Source organism: Phacochoerus africanus, chromosome 11, assembly GCF_016906955.1.
Source record: "Phacochoerus africanus isolate WHEZ1 chromosome 11, ROS_Pafr_v1, whole genome shotgun sequence".
Taxonomy (NCBI): Eukaryota; Metazoa; Chordata; class Mammalia; order Artiodactyla; family Suidae; genus Phacochoerus; species Phacochoerus africanus.
In genome coordinates, this window is record NC_062554.1 from 76,009,231 (window position 1) to 76,034,954 (window position 25,724).

The following is a 25,724-nucleotide window of genomic DNA, read 5'->3' on the forward strand; positions in this document are numbered from 1 at the left end:
ATGAAGTTTCTGTTGCTAAAATGGAGAAGGGAGCACAGTGTTGGCAATAAATAGTCTCTGTACAAAACTATCTTGGAGTTAATGGAGTCCTCAGAGTCCTCGCAGAAATGTTAGTAGAAGGTATGATGACTCTAAAGACATTGTGTCCTCTTCACTGTCATCTGAGCCAGTGCCACCATCTTGTTTGCATATATTTGGAAAATACCTAGACTGTCTGGTTGAGGGTCTAAAAAGAATAGAGCCAGAAAGCTGATCAGCTCTAGATTTACAACAGACATTTTTTTACTCTGTGGTATTTCAGTGGGACCACTTTGTCACTGATGGTAGTAAATAAAAAATCAAGAAACACTTATCTGTTGAGCACCAGAAATATACAGAGCATTGCCTTGGGAACCTGAGAGATCAAAGGAGTGTGAGATGATACTGGTCCCCAAATAATAAAGAGTCTACTTGGATGGACTTAATCTGGATCTCTACGCTCTCTTTTAGATAGGCTGTCTCGTGCAGGCAAAAGAAGCCAAGCCGAAACTATAGCACAGAGTGGTAAGGAGCTGGTGAGAGAAGATGCTGTGAGAGTGTGTGGACTGGGGATTAACAGCCCTACCCAGTCCCAGCCACCTACACCCTTACTCCCTCTCATGGCCTCATGAGTTCTATAGGGAGAAGCACAATGGAGCCCCAGGATAGAGGGCGTTCTGGAGGTACAAGTCCTCTTAAGGAGTTTCCTGAAGAGGTAAATGTCACTTATCACTGGACAATGGATAAAATGGACAAAAGAAAGGAGGGCTTTTGAGATTTAAGATGAGAGGCACGCTCTAGGACTAGCTGGTTATGCTAGTTGACTCTCATGAAAAGTTGTGCAGAAACGGAGGGTAAGGAACAAGGGCCAGGATCAGTGTATGAAGGATCATGAAGGCCCAGTCAAGAAATCTCTTTAACATGATGTCTGTTGTGGAAAGCAACAGGGTGGGCTTGGCAACAGATGTTTTTAAATAACACACTACACCTAGACATTGAAGGCACACCACTTAGCTACATTAGAATTTAAATGTTAGCTGGAAGTTGTTAATCACAGTGGTTTCTTCTGGAACCTGGGGCATACACAAAAGTTCCATTTTGAAGATCTATATTTAACTAGCTAAGCATCTTTTCCAGACTTTGGTCTTTGAGGGTTTAATCAGTTTTTGTTTATTCTGTTTGATGAGCCTGGTCTCACAGAGCTTTCTTTGGGGCTTCCTAAGTATGAGTGTCTTCGGAGAGGAAGAGGGACTTGTGGATGCCTCCCCAAGCCTGCCCCTGCCTCGCAGGAGTGTGGGGGCTGCTGTACTCTTACTGGTTCTTGGCACAAAGCCACAGAAAAGGGCCATGAAGCCTGTACATTTGTTTTCACTGCTGAAGGCAGTTGCACTGGTAACATCCAGTGACATTACTTTTACTAAAGACCAAAACAAAGTGATAGGAGTTCCCGTCATGGCTCAGTGGAAATGAATCTGACTAGGAACCATGAGGTTGCAGGTTCGATCCCTGGCCTTTATCAGTAGGTTCAGGATCTGGCATTTCTGTGAGCTGTGGTGTAGGTCGCAGACATGGCTCAGATTTGATGTTGTTGTGGTTGTGGTGTAGGCCGGCTGCTGTAGCTTCAGTTGGACCCCTAGCCTGGGAACCTCCATATGCCCAGGGTGCGGACCTAAAAAAAGAGACAAAAAGACAGAAAAAAAAAGTAATTAAAAAAACTTGCGTAGAGTAATTCTACTCACAGCAAGATCAAAGAAGGAGTATAAAAAGAAATTTAGTAGAGGATCAGGTGTTACTTGGTGCTTACATTTCTATTGCCCTTCCATAGGTAAATGAAGAGCAATTGGCTAGATATTTGTTTGATAAAAATATGTTCTGTATGTATATTAGTGCATTCTAGTGTTAAGCACAGTGCACTGGGACAGAAGAGTTTCTTAATAAACTGTGTTGAATAACTAAATTAAATCTATCTATAATGGTTGTCAAACAATATCAAAAGAAAAATCATTAATTATGCTTCTGCTTGGCTTTTTTCTTGTTTGCTTTTATTTTAAATGGCCCCCAAATGTGGGGGGAGGGGAGAGGAAGAGAAACACCAAAAATGAAAAGAATCAGAAGTTCATATCATGGCTCAGCAAAACGAATCTGACTAGTATCCATGAGGACACAGGTTCGATCCCTGTCCTCGCTCTGTAGGTTAAGGATCTGGCATTGCCGTAAGCTGTGGTGTAGGTTGCCGATGTGGCTAGAATTGCCCCTTGCTGTGGCTGTGGTGTAGGCTGGCAGCTGTAGCTCCAATTTGACCCCTAGCCTAGGAATCTCCATATACTGTGGGTGAGGCCCTAAAAAAAAAAAAAAAAAAAAAAGACGAAAAGAGAAGAAAAGAAAAGAATCACCTTCAATTTCACTTTCCAAAGATAATCACTTTGACATGTAGTTGTATTTCTTCCAGTCTTTTTTCTATAATTATCTTTGTCCATATATATGTTTTAACTTATTTAAGACATAAAAAAGATATGCAAATATACATCTATACTTTGTGAGTCACCGTGGGTTTAATCACACATTTGGATTAAAGCTGAGACAAAATGAAATCCAAAACAGAAAGGCAGGCAAAAAACTCACAATGTTTTGAGGCCATTCAGCTTTCTGATTAAGCAGCCATTCAGCAGCAGGTGGCCAGACCTTGCCTTCCTCACTAAGGCTTTAACAAAAGAAGTTAGAGACCTGGGTTGATTGCCCCCTTGTTGGTTATTTTGCTAAGACATGATGACAGCCTCTGAAATTGGCTTATAGAGGAGCCCCCAGTCCAGAGGTCTATAGTGAAGATAGCACTGGGGCCAGCAAAATATTTTACTGCATTGGCACTATAAAATCGTTTTCCATAAGCCTCGGAAGGCTGTCCACATACTTGAAGTTAAGGGTTTTGAGTATCCCTCGCCCTATTAATATGCTGGGAAAAGAGTGGGCTTTTCTTAGGAATGATATTAAGGGTATTTCCATGAAGGGCATTTATTGTGCAGTTGTGATGTTTTGCCCTCCTTTTCTCCTGCTTTCCTGTCTAGCTGCACAGGAGGTAGGATTAGGCGACTGGGAAGGGTATGAAGTGGCTGGTATGTGCTCTCCCAGCCGTTCACCACAAACCCTGCTGCCTAAGCTGAAGCAGCCACACAGAGAGCTAAGGAAACTTTAAAAACTTAATTAAGGGAAAAAAAGCAAACAAAATAATGCTATGGTGGATTTACTTAGTGCTATAGCCTTTCCAGGGAAACCACAGAGTCTGCATTTATATGTTTCTTATATAAGACATATCTAATTAAAACAGGAGACGGGACAACAAGCTTTCTTCTAAATTCATTTAAATACATGTTTATGTTGTGTTTAAATTCCCTGTGGGGTAATGTAACGCTGATCCAAAGGCATAAAAGCAATTTGATTAGGCAACTGTAGGCCTTTGTGAATACTTTGAGCCATAAGTACTTAAGACTTAATCTCCCCCAGACCCCATACTAAGGTTATCTACGGAGGCTGGGCCAGCCCCGATGAAGGCAGTCGTCCGAGGCCGCACTGATCCGTCTTCCCTTCCTAGTGCCCTTTCTCTCCTACCTGGGCATTTTAACTCAAGGTTATCATAATCCAGCCTTATTTTTGCTCTTCTCTGCTCTTAATGACTTATGTTATCCTTCCAGATGATATTTTTATTTTTTAAAAAGAGTAATTCTCCTTTCTCTTTGCTTCTCGTACCATTTCCTTTTGAGGACAATGAAAATACTTTAAATAAGGACCTCAGTTTGGAGGAATTTAAAATGTTTACAAGTCAGTCAAAATATCCACATCATATATCTAAACAAGAAGATGAAGTTTGGGGGAGCAAAATGTCATTTTCTGTTTGCTTATGATACGGATTGTGTTTTAGAACCTGGGTTCTCAAAACGAGTGGTCCAGCAGCATCAGCATCACCTAGGAGCTTGTTGGAGATGCAGAATCTCAAGGCCATCTTCAGACCTACTGAAATAGAATCTGCATTTTATAAGATACCCTAATGATTAGTCAGCCCATCTAAGATCTATATGATATTTACTGTTACAATTTTAAAGAAATTCTGTGACCATTCATTGCCAAAGTCTTATTTTATTTATTTATTTATTTATTTATTTATTTATTTATTTATTTATTTATTTATTTGTCTTTTTGCCATTTCTTGGGCTGCTCCTGTGGCATATGGGGTCTAATAGGAGCTGTAGCTGCCAGCCTTCGCCAGAGCCACAGCAACGTGGGATCTGAGCCGCGTTTGCGACCTACACCACAGCTCACGGCAACGCCGGATTGTTAACCCACTGAGTAAGGGCAGGGATCGAACCCGCAACCTCATGGTTCCTAGTCGGATTCGTTAATCACTGCGCCACAACGGGAACTCCCCAAAGTCTTATTTTATCATGGAGGAACAAATGCCTACTTGTTTGAACTTTTTAAAGAAGTTATTGGTTCAGAATTATTGAAGTTTCCAGGATTATCCAGCACTCACTCTTTATTCTGTAGATAAATGGTCCTCCCTCCTCATCCTCATGGCTATAGAATAGTAGACAGAGACTAAACACTAATTTTAACTAATTCGTCAGTCATTCTCAGCTGTCATGAGCAATAGCAATTCAAATGATTTCACAAAGCAAGTCCAAGACTGAAAAGTTCTGTTCCCCTTTTGTTCCCAAGATGATGCTGAGGGTCTATCAGATACTGTAGGATTTATCTTGAATCAGTAAACACAGTCTGGATTCACAAGCGATGTTCACCTCAAGAACAGCCTTTCCTGTCATTCAGAGGAAAGCCACCATGGTTATTTACAGTTCAGGGATCAGGCACAAACTGTGGTTTGAAATTTTAAGTGTGACAGTATAATTGAATTACATTTCAGTTAAGTTTCATACTGTTAAGATTGTTATATTCTAAATGGGCAAAAGTTTTTTGTTTTTTGTTTTTGTCTTTTTAGGGCCGCACCCACATCATATGGAGTTTCTCAGGCTAGGGGTCTAGTCAGAGCTGTAGCCCCCGGCCTAGGCCACAGCCGCAGCAACTCCAGATCCGAGCTGCACCTGCGACCTAAACCACAGCTCATGGCAACGACGGATCCCTAACCCACCGAGCGAGGCCAGGGATTGAACCTGCAACCTCATGGGTCCTAGTTGGATTTGTTTCCACTGTACCACGATGGGAACTCCAGGAAAAAGTTTTAAAAACCTTCTTAAACTAAGAATCACAGTTTCTACTGGCTATCATTTTACATGATCATCATTGCTAATGCTGATCAGCACTTACTATGTGCTGCAGATGAGCTAGTCTAAATCCCCTTTTATATATCAAATCATTAAAACATACAAGAAGCTTTTTTTTAACTTTTTGTAAAATGTTTTATTTGAAATAGTACTTAAAAAAAATAAAATAAAAAATACGGAGTTCCCGTCGTGGCGCAGTGGTTAACGAATCTGACTAGGAACCATGCGGTTGCAGGTTCGATCCCTGCCCTTTCTCCGTGGGTTAACGATCCGGCGTTGCCGTGAGCTGTGGTGTAGGTTGCAGACGCGGCTCAGATCCCGCGTTGCTGTGGCTCTGGCGTAGGCTGGCGGCTACAGCTCCCATTCAACCCCTAGCCTGGGAACCTCCGTATGCCGCTGGAACGGCCCAAGAAATAGCAAAAAAAAGACAAAAAAAAAAAAGAAAAAGAAATAGTACTTAAAAGTGATTTTATACATTCTTCTAAGCCATCCTATGCTAGGAATCTGTTGTTGCAGCGTATCTCCTTTTTAAAAAACATCTAATTGTGTTTTTTAAAATGGAGATATATATATATATATGCATATGTTTTTTAATGGATATATAGATCCATTCTTTACAAAAAGCTTTTGAGGTACATAATAGTATTCTCATTTTAAGAGAAGAAAATTTGAGACTCGGAGAGCTTAAATGACTTGTCTGAGATCATATAGTTAAGAGTTGTTAAAGCTGGGGCCTGACTGTATGTGAATATAGTTACCTTAAATTTGTAAGTATGAAGAACTCATATTGTTCTATTAGAAAAGAAGAACTTATTCTAATTTGGGGTGGCAGAGAGAGGAATGACTTTGCTTGTAGGATATTACTTTTTGCATTTGTTTATGTATTTACCTACTGCTTTCTTCAGGTTAAAAGTATAATGGAATTATGAGGTTGAAGTCTTTGTCTGAATTTATCTTTTTCAATTTTTCCTTTAAGAAAACTGCATAATATAAAGTTATATATTATAATGAAAATACATTTTTCTACATGTATGATATAATGAAAAAACTGGATTAATAATAGCCCGGCTTCAAGTCTGGCCTTTGGTTGCAATATGATCTTTTATTTTTTTAAATCCAATTTTATATGGGGGATACTTACATTTCCCTGAAGACAATGGGAAAGCTTTGAAAGGTTTTGAAGAAAGAGAATCCAATTAGAATCCAATTAAACAAGGGATACAGAGTCTAGGCAGGTAGTCAGTGACATGGGAAAAATGACTGGCTTTCAAGTTTCAACAAAAGTTCCTCAATAACAAGATAGATGGAGATGGTGAAAGATGTTGCAGATGCCTCCTGAGTCTTGAGTCTAGGTAGGTTTAAGAATGGTGGAGAGGAGTTCCCGTTGTGGCGCAGTGGTTAACGAATCCGACTAGGAACCATGAGGTTGTGGGTTCGGTCCCTGCCCTTGCTCAGTGGGTTAACGATCCGGCGTTGCCGTGAGCTGTGGTGTAGGTTGCAGATGTGGCTCGGATCCCGGGATCCCGCGTTGCTGTGGCTCTGGTGTAGGCTAGTGCCTACAGCTCCGATTCGACCCCTGGCCTGGGAACCTCCATATGCCGCAGGAGCGGCCCAAGAAATAGCAAAAAGACCAAAAAAAAAAAAAAAAAAAAAGAATGGTGGAGAGAAGAAGGTCTTCAGAGAAAAATGATGAGGCTAATTTGGGACATATACTCTGACGAGATGACAGGACATCCAATTTGAATTTATCCAGTGCTTTGAAAGGAAGATTTAAACCATAGAGAAGTCAGGAATTTGTGTGAAAGTTGGCAAAATGTCCTCTTGCCACTTTTCCAGGTAAAGGGTCCAGGGAGGTCTTCCAAAGTGGTTAAAATGGGGTGGCCAGATGGGGGCAGCAGAGCACCAGAAATTGATGAGGACAGCTGACTAGCATAAGGGCACTGACGGAGGTGATGTTTGGACTGAGGCTTTGGATGTGTTCTCATTTGGAGGCAGACAGAAAGAACTGCAGCTAGCTGAGGATGCAGAGACCATGGGACCCTATAGGTGGGATTACAAATGTTTTGAAGTCCAAAGATGGGAAGATTTCTAGAGGGTCAAGGGAAGTTAGGTGTGTGAACAGAAGCAAAGTGACTAGTGACTTCGAAGAAAGTGATTTTAGAGTAGTGGGGCCAATAATATATTAAAAGATTTGAGCAGGGACTGAGAATGGAAATGGAGAATTTTTTTTTTCAAGTTTGCCAATGAAGGAAGCAGAGTGGTAGGATGGTAGTTTGAAGGGAAGGCAGACTAAATGGAGGGATTTTTTTTTTTTTTTAATGTGAGGTATTCTTGTGAATGTCTATGAGCTAGATGGATTGATCTCATGAAGAGAATAATGAAGATGCAAGCGAGAGAAAGAATGAGGGGATAATTATGAAGCTACCTCTTAGAGAGTTGGGTTATAGACAAGAGTTCAAGTGGAACTCTTGGGTTGGAGGACGGTACAGGTAGTAGAGATTTTGCGGATCTTTATTGAGGACCAACTTTGTATAAGTTAGTAGTGTTCTGAATGTTAACTACTTATTGGGAAAGCTTAAACCATGTTCTCAGGGAAACATAGTGATATTGTGGATGTGGCATGTGGGAAGTGGAATGATTCTGGAGTGAGCTCTTCACATAGCCCTTAAGTTAGTTATTAATCACCTCCTGCCTTATAAATGTGCATATAAGCCAGAGTTATATCGTTTATTTTTCACTTTTACATTCTTTTCCTCAGAGACAAAATTTTCTGTTTAAAATATTGTTAGCTTCCAAAGCAACAGAAATAAAAGCGAAAATAAACCAATGGGACCTAATCAAACTGACAAGCTTTTGCACAGCAAAGGAAACCCAAAAGAAAACAAAAAGACAACTTACAGAATGGGAAAAAATAGTTTCAAATGATGCAACTGACAAGGGCTTAATCTCTAAAATATGCAAACAACTTATACAACTCAACAGCAAAAAAGCCAACAACCCAATGGAAAAATGGGCAAAAGACTTTTCTCCAAGGAAGATGTACAGATGGCCAAGAAGCACATGAAAAAATGCTCAACATCACTGATAGAGAAGTGCAAATCAAAATTGCCATAAGGTACCACCTCATACCAGTCAGAATGGCCATCATTAAGAAGTCCACAAATAGCAAATGCCGGAGGGGGTGTAGAGAAAAGGGAACCCTCCTGTACTGTTGGTAGGAATGTAAGTTGGTACAACCACTTTGGAGAACAGTATGGAGGTACCTTAGAAATCTATACATAGAACTTCCATATGACCCCACAATCCCACTCTTGGGCATATATCCAGACAAAACTTTCCTTAAAAAAGACACATGCACCCTCATGTCCACTGCAGCACTATTCACAATAGCCAAGACATGGAAACAACCCAAATGTCCATCAACAGATGATTGGATTAGGAAGATATGTTATGTATACCCAATGGAATACTACTCAGCCATCAAAAAGAACAAAATAATGCCATTTGCAGCAACATGGATGGAACTAGAGACTCTCATCCTGAGTGACATAAGTCAGAAAGAGAAAGACAAATACCATATGATATCACTTATATCTGGAATCTAATGTATGGCACAAATGAGCCTTTCCACAGAAAAGAAAATCATGGACTAGCAGAATAGATTTGTGGAGTGGGATGGATTGAGAGCTTGGGGTTAATAGATGCAAACTATTGCCTTTGGAATGGATTAGCAATGAAATCCTGCTGTGTAGCACTGGGAACTATGTCTAGTCACTTATGATGGAGCATGACAATGTGAGAAAAAAATGTGTACATGTATGTGTAACTGGGTCACCATGCCATACAGTAGAAAAAAAATAATAAATAAATAAGCGGTAAAAAAATTAAAAAAAATATTTTTAGCTCTATCAAAATCCTTATCCCCATTGTATGGGAACACTTTAGTATTGAAATACTGGATATTTAGCAATCAGTTTTTAATAGTATCTTAACATCTTGGGTACTTTTCTCAGAACCCAAATATCTCCAAGTTGGAAATTTAGACCATTGGTTGTCAATCCTGACTGCACATTAGAATTACTTGGAGGGACTTCTAAGCAATAGCAATACCTCACCCCACTTGCAGAGATTCTGTTTGAGGTAGTTTAGGAGGGGCCTTATTATCAGTGTTTTAAACCAGTCTCCCAGGTGATTGTAATACACAAAGTTGAAATCTTGGACTTGGAGAAAAGACTTGTGGCTGCCTGATGGGAGGGGAGGGAGTGGGAGGGATCAGGAGCTTGGGCTTATCAGACACAATTTAGAATAGATTTGCAAGGAGATCCTGCTGAGTAGCATTGAGAGCTTTGTCTAGATACTCATGTTGCAACAGAACAAAGGGTGGGGGGAAAAATGTAATTGTAATGTATACATGTAAGGATAACTTGATCCCCTTGCTGTACAGTGGGAAAAAAAAAAGAATAAATTTAAAAATTTACCAAATTAAATAAAAAAGTTGAAAACTACTGACTTAGACCAATGACAAATACACTGACACTATTAGGCATCTTGTTCAAAGCATTATTTAACATAGGCTGTCCCTTGAAATTCAGTATGATTGAAGTAAAATACGTTTCCAAAAGCAATTTTCCTTCCTGATTTTTCTATCTCTGTCAGTTGCACCTCCACAAAGGAAAACATAGAGACCTCTTTGATTTGGCATTTTTCTGTTTTTCCCCCAATTCCGGTTAGTCCTTAAATCCAGTGTCCTTCAGAGTCTCATACTTATGCTCGCAGAGCTCTGCATTCCTCCTGGTCATCAGCTCTTGGCAATTTCTTGGTCCCTTTCTTTTGACTCAAGTGCAGACTCTTGAATTAATCATATTCTTCTGTGCATGGCTCCTTGTCATCATGGGTTCAACACAAGGCCATTCTTTTTTTTGAATGAAGGTATGTCTTCATTTACTCTCTTAACAGTAGATTTTGCACATGGCTGCCAGATTTTTCGTTTTAAAGCATTGATCTTATCATGTCCTCCTAGCTTAAAACTTTCTGTAACTCCTCATTTCTTACCTTTTAAATGGTGAACTGTGTTGTTTGCCAAGTTTTAAGGCTCTCCATATCCTAAACTCATTCAACTGAGGGAGTCACTTAGGTTCTCTGGCCCCAGTTTCATTAACTGTAAAGTCAGCTGCTCCAAAGAAACATTTTATTTTTAATGATTTTTATTGTTTACATTATAGCTGGTTTACAGTGTTTTGTGAATTTTCTACTGTACAGCAAGGTGACCCAGTCACATGTACATATATACATTCAGACATTTAAACTGTTTTCTACTACTGCTATTCACAATTGTAATTAGCTTGGTTTCTTCACTACTTTAATGACACCCACCAGGAAAATGTTGCTTCTCAGTGTCTCTTTCTAATTTTCTAAATATTTTTCTATGTTCCTTTCTTTTGCTCAGACATTTATGTAAGAGAATGTTTTAAAACTTCTAAATGGTTGTACTTTTCTAATATAAACATTTATTATGATTTTCTATTTGTGTGTGTGGTGGTCAGAGAACAAGGTTTATAAAATTCCTACTTTTAAGAAATTTATTAAAGCTTTTCCTTATGTTATAGTCTAGTTTTTGATCAGTTTTTGTAAAGAGTTTATGGAAACTTTAAAATCATGTGAATTCTCTGCAGCTTTTATTTTTATTTTTTTATTTTTTGTCTTTTTAGGGCCGCACCTGTGGCATATGGAGGTTCCCAGGCTAGGGCTTGAATGGAGCTGTAGCTGCCTGTCTAGGCCACAGCCACAGCAACTCAGGATTTGAGCCACGTTTGCAACCTACACCACAGATCACAGCAACGCCTGATCCTTAACCCACAATCGAACCTGTGTCCTCATAGTTACTAGTTGGGTTCATTAACCACTGAGCCATGATGGTAACTCCCTCTGGAGCTTTTAAAACAGTAACGTAAAATACCTTTTTTACATATAAAAGAGATATAACTTGTTTGAAATTGGAAAGTATATCCATCATCCTACAAGAAACAACAGCACTGCTAATAGTTGAGTGTTTTTCTCTAGATCTTTTTCTACTTCCAAAAAAATTACTAAATTACTAAATCTATCTACTCATTTATCTGTATCTTGCTTTTGGTGTTTAACAATAAGATGCACTTTCCTGTACTAAATATCACTGTGGGCACCATTTTCAAAAGCATATTAAATATTCCATTGCATGGGTATATCATAATTTACTTAGCCAGTTCCCTGATGTTAAATACAGATTAGATTTTTGTGTTTTTACAACTGTAAATAAAACTTTGAACTTCAAATATTAAGGTAATACAATGGAAAAACACCATTTTCCATTTTCTGCTAATCCTTAGAAAGGTGATGATACATATTTTAAAAAGTGATGACTGGATTGGAAAAATAAGGGGAATTTATGATGATCCAAAAACTATGAGGAATCCCTGAGAATGAGACAATATATGGGATCTCCTTGAAAATGAAAATTTAGTCCAAAAATGAGCAGAAGGCTATGGCTATAATAGGTGAGAGTAATTCCAAGAACAGACCATACCTGGAAACCATAATGCCCAGGATCAGAGAAGGTCCTGGGAACTAACAGGGCAGTGAGTTTGGCTGCTACAGCAGGAGCAGTCAGGCGTCTATCTGCAGGTGAGACAATGAACTCAACACACACCTCAGGAAATAGTTAAGAGACAAGCAGAACAGGACTCTAGAATAAGTAGACAAGGGCTTGTGGATAAGAATATTCCAAAAGGGAGGAGAGAATAGTGCAGCACTAAGAATAGTGAATGACACCGAAAACTCAATGGATGGGCCGAATGGCAGATGAACACATCTGTAAAGTCAAGGAATTCTTCCTCAACAAGTACCAAGGGATACAAATATGAAAATAGAGTCATTAGTGACTGATCTAAGGCTTCAGCATCCATCCACTATAAATTCCAGAAAGTGACAGTGGAGATAAGAAAGGGTAAGCAAATTTTAAAGAAATGATAAAGTTCCAGACCTGGAAAAAGTCATGTGCCCTCAGTTTGAAATGGATTATAACCAAACCAAACCAAATAAACCCAAACTGCCAAAAAAAAAAAATCTATTCTTAGATCCTAAAATGAACTGAGGAAGAAGAAATAGGATATGAAAGTAGTGGTGAGACAAATACAAATTAATGTTAATTGTATTAATTAATGTTAATTGTAACAATATGTAATAATTGTTAAGAAAATTTACTCTTAAGCAATATTCTGGACCTACAATTCAGTTGACATCAGCGTGGGAATTTGAGGAGGGTAAGCAGGGAGGGCAACAGAATCATGCCCACATTCCCATCTTATTTGGAGGAGGATAAGGTACCCATTAACTTTAAATATTGTTTGAACAATGTAACATTATGAATACATGTTTAAAATGCAAAGGTCATAACTAGAAGAATGGAAATAGAATGTAAAAAATTCCAATTAGTAGTTTAGTAAAAGGTGATACCATAGAAAAAAATCAGGAAGTCATGGTAGGAAGAAAACAAAATATGACATCGGGGTTTAGTCCAAACAGATCATTAAACATAATCAATATGAATAGGCTAAACTCATCTACAGAAACACTAGATAATAAGAGTGAAATCCAGGTATAGATGATGCAGAGGAGACAAAATCACATTTGTTGGTGGACAATATAAAGGCACCTGAAGGAAATGCTAAGAATTGTTAACTATAATAATAACATTAGACAAAACAGAATTTGAGGCAAAATTACTGAAAGGAACTACAAGGGCAATTTCATGTTGTTAAAAGGTATGAGAAGGTGTAATAAACAAATCTTAATATGTCTAACCTAACCAACATCAAACTAGCTTTTATGTCTCATATAACTTTCAAAACACACAAAGCAAAAGCAGATAGAACCTGAGAAACTGAGAAATCCACAACCTTAATGGACAACCCCATTGTTCTACTTTTTGAAACTGGAAGATCAAGTAAAATGAAAATAAAAAAATAGACAGTTTGAATAATATAGCTAAGCTTCATCTAAAATATATTTCATATATATATTTGTGCACGCAAAATAAAAACAACATATTCTTTTAACCATACTTAGAACCTAATAAAAAATTATATTAGTAGTCCTGAAAGGAAATTTGAAGAAATTCCTCTTCCCTCATATGTTGATAAATTATAAGACTTATTCATGGATTACAATGCCTAATGCTAAAGTTAGACAGAAGTTATGAAAGAGAGCCATAATCTATTTTTACATCAATTAAACAACTTTTGGGAAAAGAAATAAATGTAAGTGATGCACTAATTTGGAATAAAGTTTTTAGCATATGGCCAAAGGAGTATTGAGAAATAGTTCTTAAGGTTTGTTTTCTATATTAGTGTCAGCTTTTAAAATTTGTAATTAAATTTTTTCTATGTGAGATGTTTTCCCTGTTCATGAGTTGCAACTATAAAAATGTATACTCAGAAACATCTCATTTTCATTTTTATTCTATCTTGCCCTCCACCCTCACATACCCCCAATGGGTAACTTTTTCAGAAAATCAGTTTTGGGTTTATCTTTTTTGCACAGTGAAGGAAATATTATATATATTCTTTTTTCATTCCCTTTTTACACAAAAGCTTGCCTACTTGAGAAGTTCCCTTGCGGTGCAGTGGGTTAAGGATCCAGCATTGCCACAGCTGTAGTGCCCGCTGTAGCTGCGGTGAGGGTTTGATTCCTGGTCCACGAACTTCCACATGCTGGGTGCAACCAAAAAAAAAAAAAAAGAAAAAAAAAGAAAAAAAACAAAACACCAAAACTTGCCGACTTGTTAGATATTTTCTTGTTAACTAAGATGCCAGCTTTTGTGTTGAGGAATCCATTGATTTTATTATATTATTTAAAAATTGGGAACACGTGTTGAATTTGTCTAATGTTTTATAATGTTAGGCAATGATCAGGTTTTTTTCCTTAGAAAATAATTAATATCATTAGTACTTAAAATTATTAAGCACAGCAATTTATATGGACTTTGGTTGACTTTCCACCCTCATTTTCAACAACTGTAAACATTTAAATCATCACTTATAATTGGATCTTTCTCTCCAGGTACAAACACATTTATTTAGTCCTTCTGATGTTTCTTATGTAACATGTTTCAGAAATTCAGCTAAACGAAGACTGGTATGTTTTCCAAACTAGCTTTCAAAGGATAGATTTTCCTTAAATTTATTGACTTCTTTCCTTCCTTAAACTGTTGTGGTTAAGCTGGAAAATTAGCTTTCAGGACTATCTGCTTACTTACCAATGCATTTCAATAATTAAAAATACTTAGAGACCAAGAAAAATATTTAAAGAAGTCCTACCACCTTACATTTTCACCTCCATGCAATGATGCTGAAAGGCAATTTCTGGTGTTTGGGGGAGTATGGGTAGTTACAATGATTAAATCAGGCTTGTTCATCTCTCCAGGACTAATCATGTGAAAGTTGAGCCAAACATATACTTTCTTCCAGACTTTTAATTTTCATCATTCTTAATGATTTAGATTTTGGAATTTAGTAGCCATAAATTAAAAACTGAGCAGCCTATCCATTCCAATCCACACCTGTGGGTGTGTTGTTTCCATATCTAATAATGCAAAGCAGTTTCCTCATGTTTTGCCACCACCCTCTTCCACTCACCAGTCTTTTCTCACTCTGCCATAAAAGAGAAAAAGGCTTTAACATTATTTGCAAGTAAGACTTATTTTCAACATATTAATGTGAAGACTAGGGCATGATACAAAGCATTTTTAACATATTAATGTGAAGACTAGGGCATAATACAAAGTAACAATCTAATATGTTCTAGTCAGGTGTTTCCTTTCCCCTTCCAGTTTTATTATTCAGTGATCTCTCTCCATCTCCTTTGACCTCATAGTTCTCTGCCTGTTAAAAAAAAAAAAAAAAAAACTTCTTTAGCAGCCTCTTGCATTTTTATTTGTGTGGGAGTTGTTCTGCATAAGCACTGTACTGAATAGTATGCCTGCTGTGTGGATTTCCCTATGGGTATGGGTATATGGTGGTGGTTGTATTTTCTGCGCCCTCAGAGGCTTAGGTGATGTGTTCCTAATAAAGTTTTGAAGAGTTTCCTTTCTTCTTAAAAATCTCAACGCAATAACTTCAGAGTAGGTACATATCTGCTTCTACTTTTACAAAACATTTTGGAGGCAAGTAGGGAGAAATCATGTTTAGATTAGCAGAATTGAAAGGGTCTCATGACCTAACCCAGTTTATTTGATACATGAGAAAAATCCAGGCACAGAGTGGCTGAGTGACTTGCTGTATAACACAGAGGAAAACCAAATTCGTGGAGGATAAAGGAAAGGCCTGCATGAAGTGTACTGGTCTGGGTTAGTAGCCAAGAATAGAACCCAGATCTTATTTTCAGTTCATGGCTATTTTGACCACAAGAGGAACACTGGTCAGCCTAAATTGGAAGGTCAAGGAAACAGAGAAAATTTTGTCCTAAAAACATAACTCACTGTCCAGCCCACCATAAAAAAAAAAAAGGTCATTTACCATTATTCTGTTATTCTTTATTCCTCTCCTCAAGGCCCAACCACAACATTATGTCTTGGCTTCTCTCTTACTCATCATTTGCCATTTTTGAGCACTGACTGCCCAAAGCGTTGTGGACCTTTTCTGCTCCCTTTAGGCTGAATTAATTCTTTTATTGTTATTTTTGATTAATTTATTGGCAGAATTTTTTTCCACATTTTCATAAGAGCTTTGGCTCTCAAAGAAGTATTTACTATACATGTACTTTAACCCCAAAGGAAACCAGAAAAAAAAGTAAACTGGAACAAGAAATTAATTTTCAATTTACAGGGATATTAAGAGATGAACTATGGTTAGAACAAATTTCCTGAAGTAAAATAACCATGCTGTCATTCAATCCTTGCCATTAATGTGGTTTGTCAAGATACCAACTTAAATCCATTTTTTAAAAATGTTCTGTATTCCTTTAAACAAATATTTTTCCAAAATTTTTGGAAAAGGAAAAAGCCCATTCAAGGTAGTAAATATTAGAATATTTACTATTTGTAAGGCACTGTGGTGGGCCCTGAAAAGGATACTAAAATGAGTAAGTCCCTGCCCTTCTAGAGGGGTGTGTGTCGTTTTGTCTTTCAAACAGTCTTTGTACAAACAAAAATCTGGGTCCTGGGAGGGAGTCATATATAAATTTTCCCACACTCTTGCCCATTCATCACTTGACACCCTTAAAATCACAAAATTCTGGCCCTCATGGAATTTGTAATCTAGTGGGGGTTGGGGGGACAGACAATAAGCAAATAAGTAAAATATGTACATGTTATGGAGAAAAATAAAGCTTGGGAAGTTCTGAGCATGATACTCTAATTTCAAATACCATTGTCAAGAAGGGTCTCATCAGAAGGAGACCTAAAGTGATGAGTGAAATAAAGGTGTTAGCCAAGATCGATGAGGCAGAACATTACAAACAGTCCTATGAGCAAATACCAAGGCCCTTAGGAGTGTAACTGCCCTGTTCAAAGATGAATTAGGGGCTTGAAGACCAGTGAGCTGAAATTGACCAACTCGGGGAGAGAGCAGTAGGAGAAAATTTAGAGAGCCAAGAAGTGGAGAGATTTTGGATTCTACTCTGATGAGAAGCCACTGAAGGATTTTATTGGTCAGAAGATTGACATGATTTTTTTAAAAGCTAGAAATATAGTAATAAAAAGCTATGTAAAAAGATGTGATCAGAGTTACAGGAACGAGCAAGGCAGCTGGACACCATCAGCAGCAGAGGCTGTTAAAATCCTAGGCAGGAGTGACATGATTTGATTTACAGTTTAGGTAAATGATCAGAGTTGATTAGGGCAGAGCAGAAGACAAAAGCGACTACAGTATCTGGTAAGGAGAGACTCATGGTGGAGGGAGTAGTGAAAAATGGTCGAATTCTACATACACTGTGTTGGTGGAGCCATCAGGGTTTGCTGAAGGACCAAAGGTGTGATGGGAGAGAGAATGAGGCCAAACTGCTGCCCCCTTTGACTGGTCACACTCTCAGTAGTGCCTTTGTAAAAGGTAGAGATTTGTGAATGCCCTGATTCTATATTTGCATCTCAGAATACTTAATCAGAATTTCCAGGATGGTAGCCTTAGAAACAATACATTTAAAATGCTCTCTAATGATTCTTCTACAGCCATCTTGACTTGAGACAACTTGACCTGCTGCCTCAAGTCTCACTTGAGTTACCAGGGCTTCAGGGTACAAATTAGGAGCACAACACCGTGCAAGGTACGTGGGTGGTGGGCTCGTGGACAAAGAGATGACTCCCATTTCTGTCCCTTTCGAAGAACGCAGGGACAACGTAAGATATCTTAAGTGGGTTAAGCTAACCATGGAAGGCTTCCTGAGGCCTTTATGAGGAGGGAATGGGGTAAGATGAATAGAAAAGATGACGGGGCGTGAGCTAAGGACAACAAGCGGCAGACGCCTGACCGCGGGTGGGCGGCCTCTCCGCCCTGACTCAGCACCTGAGCAATCGCAGCTCAGGCGCTCTACGAAAGCCACGCCTCTTCCAGAGAAGGGCCGGCCCATTTCCCACCAGCAGCTGAAGTTCCGGTTTCCGGAAGGTCCTAATATTAGAAAGGACCAAACCGGATGAAGGTCGCGCGCCTTCTTCCGCCTACGTCACTATTTGCAAATATACCCGGCTGGTAAAGTGGGCGGGCACACATCATCAATCTGCGCAGGCGCGGTCTGTGGTCCACGCGCGGGACTATGCCGGCGCGGCACGTTTCACGAGTCCGGGCTCTGTATCGGCGTATTTTGCTGCTGCACCGGTCTCTGCCCCCAGACCTCAAAGCCCTTGGCGACCAGTATGTGAAGGACGAATTTAGGAGACATAAGACCGTTGGTTCTGAAGAGGCCCAGCGTTTCTTGCAGGAATGGGAGGCAAGTGACTGCTCCCTTTTTTCCGCCCCAGACCTTCGGGGTCCCTCAGAGGTGTCCCTGTTTGTCTCTGGGAGAGACGCCTGTCCTTGGCTGGTTTTCCCTGGGCCCCCTTAAGCTCGAACACGGCGGCAGGCTGTTCCGTTTAAATTAAACAGCGCAAAGTCGTTCAAACAGTACTTCGCAAAGTTACACCCCAAGCTGGTCTCTTTTTCCCACAGGTTCTTCGCTGTAGCAGATTTTGCTATATCAGCGTCTCCAAGTCAATTTAACTTTGCCAGGCACTGGAGGGGTTAGGAGAAGGCTATAAAATTAAGTCGCCGTCAAGTGCTTATAGAGTTTACCGTTTAGCAGTTTTTTGTCTTCTCCAGTGCCTTGATAAATTTATGGTATTACTAGTTTTCAGTGTTTTAGAGGCTTGTTTCTATACATACTACTTTTAAAATCTTAGCGCTCTTTGTTGGGCTTTGATAACAAATCAGATAAGACTGGGGCGAGAGGATTACAAGCGGTGGGCGGAAATGCTAGTCAGAGTTAAGTCAGGTGAAAGTTGGTTTCAAGTCACGTCATTTTTGTAATTGCTCTGCATTATTGCAGTAAATCTAGAGACACATGCATTGGGGATTAGCCCTTTGATTCCCCCTCCCCCTTTTTAGTGATGTCAGAAGATATTTATCGTATTTCATTCAGAATCTTTAGTGGGATTGGGAACCATTCAGGATTGACCATAGGTATGATGTACAAATAGAAGAAATGAATGGAATTGGCGAATAGGGCGACGTTTCAGGTATTTGAAAACATGAAGCAGTGTTGATTTAAGAACCGAGGTAAGCAACTCTTCAGCCTAAAAAGTTGATGGTTAAAGAGAAGACTACTAAAGACGGTTTTTTGAAAAAAAGCTACAAAGAGTGAACACAGGGTGAACAAAGTGTGAACGTTAGGGTGAACACAAGTTTTTCACTGACTCACAGAATTTTGATGGTAGAATCATTGATGCTTGCAAGAGAGACATTTAGGACAGTGATGAAATTTAGAACTTGCCTGCAAAGCATGTGTATTGGATGTAATAATCCTGTCTAGAGCCAGGGAAGTTGAATTTTTTAAAGTGCATACTGCTTTCATTAAATATGGTTTAACTTGGTCTTGGAATCAGAAGAACTGGATTCAAATTCAGGTACCGACATTATTAAATGTCAGATCATTTACCAGCCTTACTTTCTTATCTGTAAATTAGTAACAGTATTTACAGTATGTATCTCTAAATTCACGTATGCATATGTATTTAAATCACCTTGTAAGTTGCTAATTGCAATGAAACTGTATGATATTCACGTGTTAAGTGACATCTTTTAAGCCAGGTCAGTTTGTGGCAGGACAGGAAGGAGCTCCATATATGTTGGGAATAAATAAGGGCACTTTGAGAGGTCTTAAAATATAAGATCTGGGAAGTTTTTTTCAGAAAAAAGTAGGATAAACTGATAATAAGCTAGAGGAAAGACAAAAAAACAAACAGCTGGTTTAAAAAAAAAAAGTTTTAACCCAGGAAACTTGAAATCAGTACTTCAGTTAAAAAACAAAAAACTCCCCACTCTACTGGTGCTGTGTGCAGTTTGATCTCTGGGATTCTTTGACACACTTCTACTAAAATTGCTTATAAACTTGATTTTGTTTTACTTTAAATGTCTCTGGGGAAGATAAAGGGGAAGGATCAGAATGTTAAGAGGACTCAGAATGGGGAGGAGGGTTCTCTATACCCTTCACCTGTGACCATGGAAAGCTGTGGCAAATAGAGGAAATTGAACTGGGGAAATTTCATGGACCATTCGGGGAAAGGTAAGAGGAAAGTATCTTATTTTATCTTAAGAATTAAAAAATGTAAATGTATACTTAGAGAATAAGTAGTGAATTTATATAATTCCTTACCATAAGAGAAAAAATATTAAGTTCAGGAAGAGATGTTGAGCCTCTGTTAAAATGTTTGAAACTGCTTGGTAAGATACCCATTGTAATCTTACTCCCAAGTGTTTTAGGAGGCGGTTACTGAAAGTGGAATTGGGGCTGGAGAGATCAGGGTATCTTGCTTATTATGGCATTTTTAAAGTTCCAACTATGCTCAGTTTTGAAGAATAGTAGATTTAGGTAGTGCTTCCCATTTTTCTCTCGGTGCCTACCCAGTTGTGAAGAGAACACCTTCTTGAAACTTACTTTTAGGGAAATCAGAATAGGCATTGAAAACTAGATAGGTAGTAAAACATGTTGATGTTAGAATGTGAGACAAAAAAATAGATCTCTGGAGTCACTTAGAAAAGACTCCACATGTTTTAATTTCTCATTTTTAGACCCATTTATTTTATGTCTATTGCTTTCTTGCCTGGTTTCTATTGTTTTCCTGCTTTGCTCTGTGTCTCTTCCAGGATATTTATAGTAAAAGTTCTGTTTCTGGAAAAAGCAAAATGCTTAAGCATTCTTTAAATAGTTATTGATTACTTATTGCCAGGCAAAGTGCTGGGCATTGTTTGACATAAGAATGAGTAATAGGAGTTCCCTGGTGGCCTAGTGGGTTAAGGATTTAGCATCACTGCCATGGCCAAAGTCACTGCTGTGGTGTGGGTTTGATCTTTGGCATGGAAATTTTTGTATGTCTTGGGTGCAGCCAAAAAAAAAAAAAAAGGAATGATGTATTTTACTTTTATGGTGCCCAAAGTTAAAGTATAACAGACAAGTGTAACCTAGTATGAAAGGGTATCAAATGCTGGGGGATCAGGAAGGATTGGAGCAAGTTGAGGCCACTTAAAATGTCTGAGCTGAAGTTTGAGCAAGTCACAGTTACCATGAAAAGAAAGACTCTCAAAAGAGGAAGTAACATAGGCAGAGGTGTTGAGGTAAGAAAAAGTATGATTTTTTCCAAGATCTGCAGTGATATGTTTAGAATTTAATGTATTGCATGGGATATTAGGAAGAGATAAAGCTAAAGAGGTGACAAGAAACAGGATATTCTGCTAAGGATTATAGGTATTTACTTTGACTCACTGAAAGATTTTAAGTAGTGGTGAAAGTAATTCAGATTATATTCTAGAAGATCACTTTGACAGCAATATAAAGGAATGGTCGAAGAAGGAGCCAGATTGAAGGTAGGGAGAACTGTGAGGAGAGTCGTGGTAATCCCAGATATATATCGCCCGAACTGAGATAGAGGTGTTGAGGAGGGGTTTTTGTGTTACCCTTTTAAGGTAGGATTAGGCTTGACTTGGTGATCGATAATAGGGTTAGTTAAGGGGGAGAAAATAGAATGGATAACTCAAGTTTTGGAATGTGATTTAAATAACCAGAATAAGTATCTAGGAGGAGCAGGTGGAATAGGTTCAGTATGGTACATTTTTGAGTTAAAAATTCTGGTGGGACAGTCAAGTGGAGGTACTCTGAGATATATATTCCTCTTACACTCAGGAGACAGATTATGGCTGGAGATAGATTTGAAATTCATTATTTGTAGTTGGTAGTCCAAAGGTGTGAGTGAAAGTCCCCAGGCTGAGTATAATATGGAAAAGTGGTCAAAGACCACTAACATTTAGGAGTTAAGAGAATGAAGGCAGTAGTATAGAGCTGTTATTTTCTTCTTCTGTATTCAGTTGTTCCTAGCTTCTTCTGCAAAGGAACATACTTTTTTTTCCCCTGATTATGTTTAGTTCTTTCCATTTGTATGATAGTCTAGTTGTCATAATATAATATTTGCCTTTTAAAAAGTTTTGTATTTGTTTTAGCGAGGAGGAAGTGCCTCAGATTTCATGTAACCATCCATTTGTAACTCACATGGACTGTCTTTTTCTTATTTATGACTTCGAAGTGGATCATCAGATTAAAAAAAATGTATGATTAAGTTTCACATCACCTATATTTAGAATTTCCTTAACGTAGTATAATTAGGGTTGTCTTGCCGTTTTTTATAATTGTATGCCTCTCTTACCTAATTTGAGGACCTCACTGTGTTGTTTTTGTACATCCTAATTTGTACTTTTTGTTTTAGTTTGTGGGAGAAAAGGACCGAATTACCTTTCTGTTCAGTAGATGGATTGCATGTGTGGGTAATATATTTACCAGTTGTGAGGGAGTCTTCTGGGAACCTCTTCCTTGGACTGTTTATTCTGAATGTAACTCAGTGCCATTGTTTTTGTGATGGTGATATGTCACACATACATGTTTTCTACATTAGGCTTCACCATTTAAAAATTTTTAGTGGTATTGTGGTCCTTAACGGGTAGTTGAAAAAGGGAGGAATAAAGGAGAGGGTTTGAAACAGTATATCCTTGAAACATAAAATATTTCTTTTTCTCTCATTTCTGAAGTGTTTGGAAGCATTTATGATATTGTTTATATTTAGAAATACTTATGTTGGTGTCAGGAGATGTGTTATAACAGTACTTATGTTATAAAGTAACTGAAGGAGTTTCTGCTGTGGTGCAGCGGGATGGGCAGCATCTTGGGAGCAGCTGGACGTGGTTTTGATCCCCAGCCTGGGGTTGTTGTAACTGTGGCTTAGGTCACCACTGTGGCTCTGATCTGATCCCTAGCCCAGGACCTCCATATGCCATGGGGCGGCCAAAAATGACCAAATAAATATAGTAACTGGAGACTTTTTAAGAAAATCCTAATTTCATCAATATTGCATGTATTATTGAATTTATACTGTATTACTGGAACATAGAGGTATGTTCTTTTAAATGATTTTAAATTTATTTGAATTTATAGATTTAAAATAATGGAAATAGCATGATGCTATTATCCTAGTGGTTATGGTAGTAAATATATTGTACGTGTGTATGTATGTATATATAACATACTGATAAGAATTTGAAGAAAATAGAGTTATATATGCATAATTTACTGGTTTTAATTACTTTATGAAGTATATTTCATGATGGCTTAATAAGAACAAATGTCTGAAATTTTGCAGAGAGAGTTGACTGAAAGAGGCTTCAGATTGCTTCAGTAAACTATTTTTTTTCAATTAATGCACTTGAGGTTTTTTAAAAACCAAAGTAATGGGGTTATGTGGTTAAAAAATTAGTGTAGGAGGGCTTGTAATAAAGAGCAATATATTCTATTCCTTAAGTTATCTCTTCTTCTGGGGACATTTTCATTTTATTTTGGCCTGTTTCTATTTTGGCCTGTTTCATGTTTCAGATATTTTGTGCATTTTGGTTATCTGTCTGTATTTACAAATAAAGCAATAAGAAACTTAGAATTCATGTAGAATATTGATTAGAAAATTACTTTTAGGATTACAGAGTTTCAGGTACTCTCCCTTGGATTTGCTTCTCACTCATCATTTTCTTTACCTTTTGGGTGTTTGTGTTTTGTGGGTTCTGGCAGTTTGACTTTACTTTCAGCTGTTACAATCTGTTTTGTATTCTAAGCTTTGGCTTCTTTTATCTAGGCTGTTTTATTACACTTCTCCGCCTGCTTCCCATCTTGAGAAGTTTGTTGGAATCTGTTGGCTGCTGATGGCTCCTTTCTTCTTAGTCATTACGGACTGCTCCTGTAAAAGTTTCTTTTCTATCAGTTCAGTGGGCAAAGAAATAAACTTCTGTGATTTCTCTCGTCTGCCATCTCAAACTGGAAATGCTCAGCTTTTTTCATTTTAAGGATGAAGAAAGTAAGGCCTGTAGAAGGAATGTGGCTTGTTTGGTAATGCACAACTAGGTCCGATGAAAATATTGTGTTCTGACCTCATGAAAGTCAGCTAAGATTTTGGAAATGAATTTTTTTTTTGTCTTTTTTTTTTTGCTATTTCTTGGGCCGCCCCTGCGGCATGTGGAGGTTTCCCAGGCTAGGGGTTGAATCGGAGCCGTAGCCACCGGCCTATGCCAGGGCCACAGCAACGCGGGATATGAGCCGCGTCTGCAACCTACACCACAGCTCACGGCAACGCCAGATCGGTAACCCACTGAGCAAGGGCAGGGACCGAACCCGAAACCTCATGGTTCCTAGTCAGATTCGTTAACCACTGCGCCACGACGGGAACTCCGGAAATGAATGTTTTGCCTAAACTATTCAGCTTTTGTTTAATGTAAATTCATTATATATTTTTTCTTTGAATTTTGCTTGTTTGCTTACTTACAGTCTATTTGTGTATTTGATTTGTTCTCCACTTGTTATATTTTTCCTAAGGAAAGGGGAAATTTTTTCAATCATGTTTCTAATACACCTCTAGCATAATAAGCAAATGTTTAGGTATTATTTAAGTAATGATTTATTTTAATGTTTTTAACCCCAAGATGCTAATTGTACCTTGTTTCTCTCTCAGATTTTTTTCAATAATGAAATGAGAATGGAAGTTGCTATGTAATTTTTGGAAGGTTTCTTTGGGCCTTACTGTCTTAGGGGAAATAATATTTTACCTTTGAAATTATGGGTGGATCAAAAGTTCCCTTATCTCTTAAAAAAAAAAAAAAAGGTTCCCGGGAGTTCCTGTTGTGTCTCAGTGGTTTAAGAACCCGACATAGTATATGTGAGGATGCATGTTCGATCCCTGGCCTCACTCAGTGGGTTAAGGATCTGGCATTGCTGCAAGCTGCGGTATAGATTGCTGATGGGGCTCCGATCTGGCGTTGCTATGGCTGTCCTGTGCTGTGGTTCACCCCCTAGCTCCAGGAACTTCCATGTGCCTTGGCTGTGGCTGTAAAAATAAAATTAAAAAGTTCCCATTTCTCTAAGATATGATTATATTAGGAGATGAGTTAAAACTGTATCAGGTGGCTTAATCCACTTAACACTTTTCATTGGCAACCACTGATTTTTCTGTTTATGCTTTTCTGTTAGTTTTAGGGTTATATGTTACTATTATAATAGAATGAGTAATAAAAGTACAGTATATTTTATTTGTCTTTGTAATAGTTACTATTAACATAAAATGAATAATTCCTGAATTAAAAAAAATACTTAAAATATGGAGTTCCTGCTGTGGTGCAGTGGGTTAAAAACCTTACTGCAGCAGCTTGGGTCTTTGCGGAGGTGCTGGTTGGATCCCCACAGTGGATTAAAGGATCTGGTGTAGGTGGCAACTGTGGCTTGGATCCAGTCCGTGGTCCAGAACTTCCATATGCCTTGAATGTGGCTGTTTAAAAAAAAAAAGTTATAAAATGGAGTATATATGGGATTAATATGATCGATGGATAACAGTATAAAAAGAGCTCGGCTTGGATGAGGAAAACACAGCTTTAATAAAAGAAGGGGCAAAAGGGACTCTAATAAGAGGTCATTCTGTGGCTTATATACAAATTTGTTAAATGCTGTGCTGCATGTATATGATAGTAGTGAAAAATTTAAAGGAGAATAGATGTCCATGATGGAAGAAGGGTGAAATTATAACATAGCTATGTGATGATGGGTTAATTTGCAGCTCTCAGTAATGGTGTTTCAGAAGAATTAATGCTATGGAAAACTGCTGATACAATTAAACATAAACAGTGTTTATCTTTGAGTGATATG

General features: G+C 38.2%; 1 protein-coding gene across 1 annotated transcript in view; it reads left to right on the forward strand.

The window, feature by feature from the left end:
• The first annotated feature begins 18,009 nt into the window (after positions 1 to 18,009).
• The window catches only part of SDHAF3 (succinate dehydrogenase complex assembly factor 3), an 80,333-nt gene continuing 72,618 nt past the window's right edge, over positions 18,010 to 25,724 (forward strand). Inside the window, exon 1 of the mRNA XM_047753748.1 lies at positions 18,010 to 18,239. Within this exon, the coding sequence (XP_047609704.1) occupies positions 18,066 to 18,239 (174 nt within the window). The 5' untranslated portion in view covers positions 18,010 to 18,065. The remainder of the gene's footprint in view (positions 18,240 to 25,724) is intronic.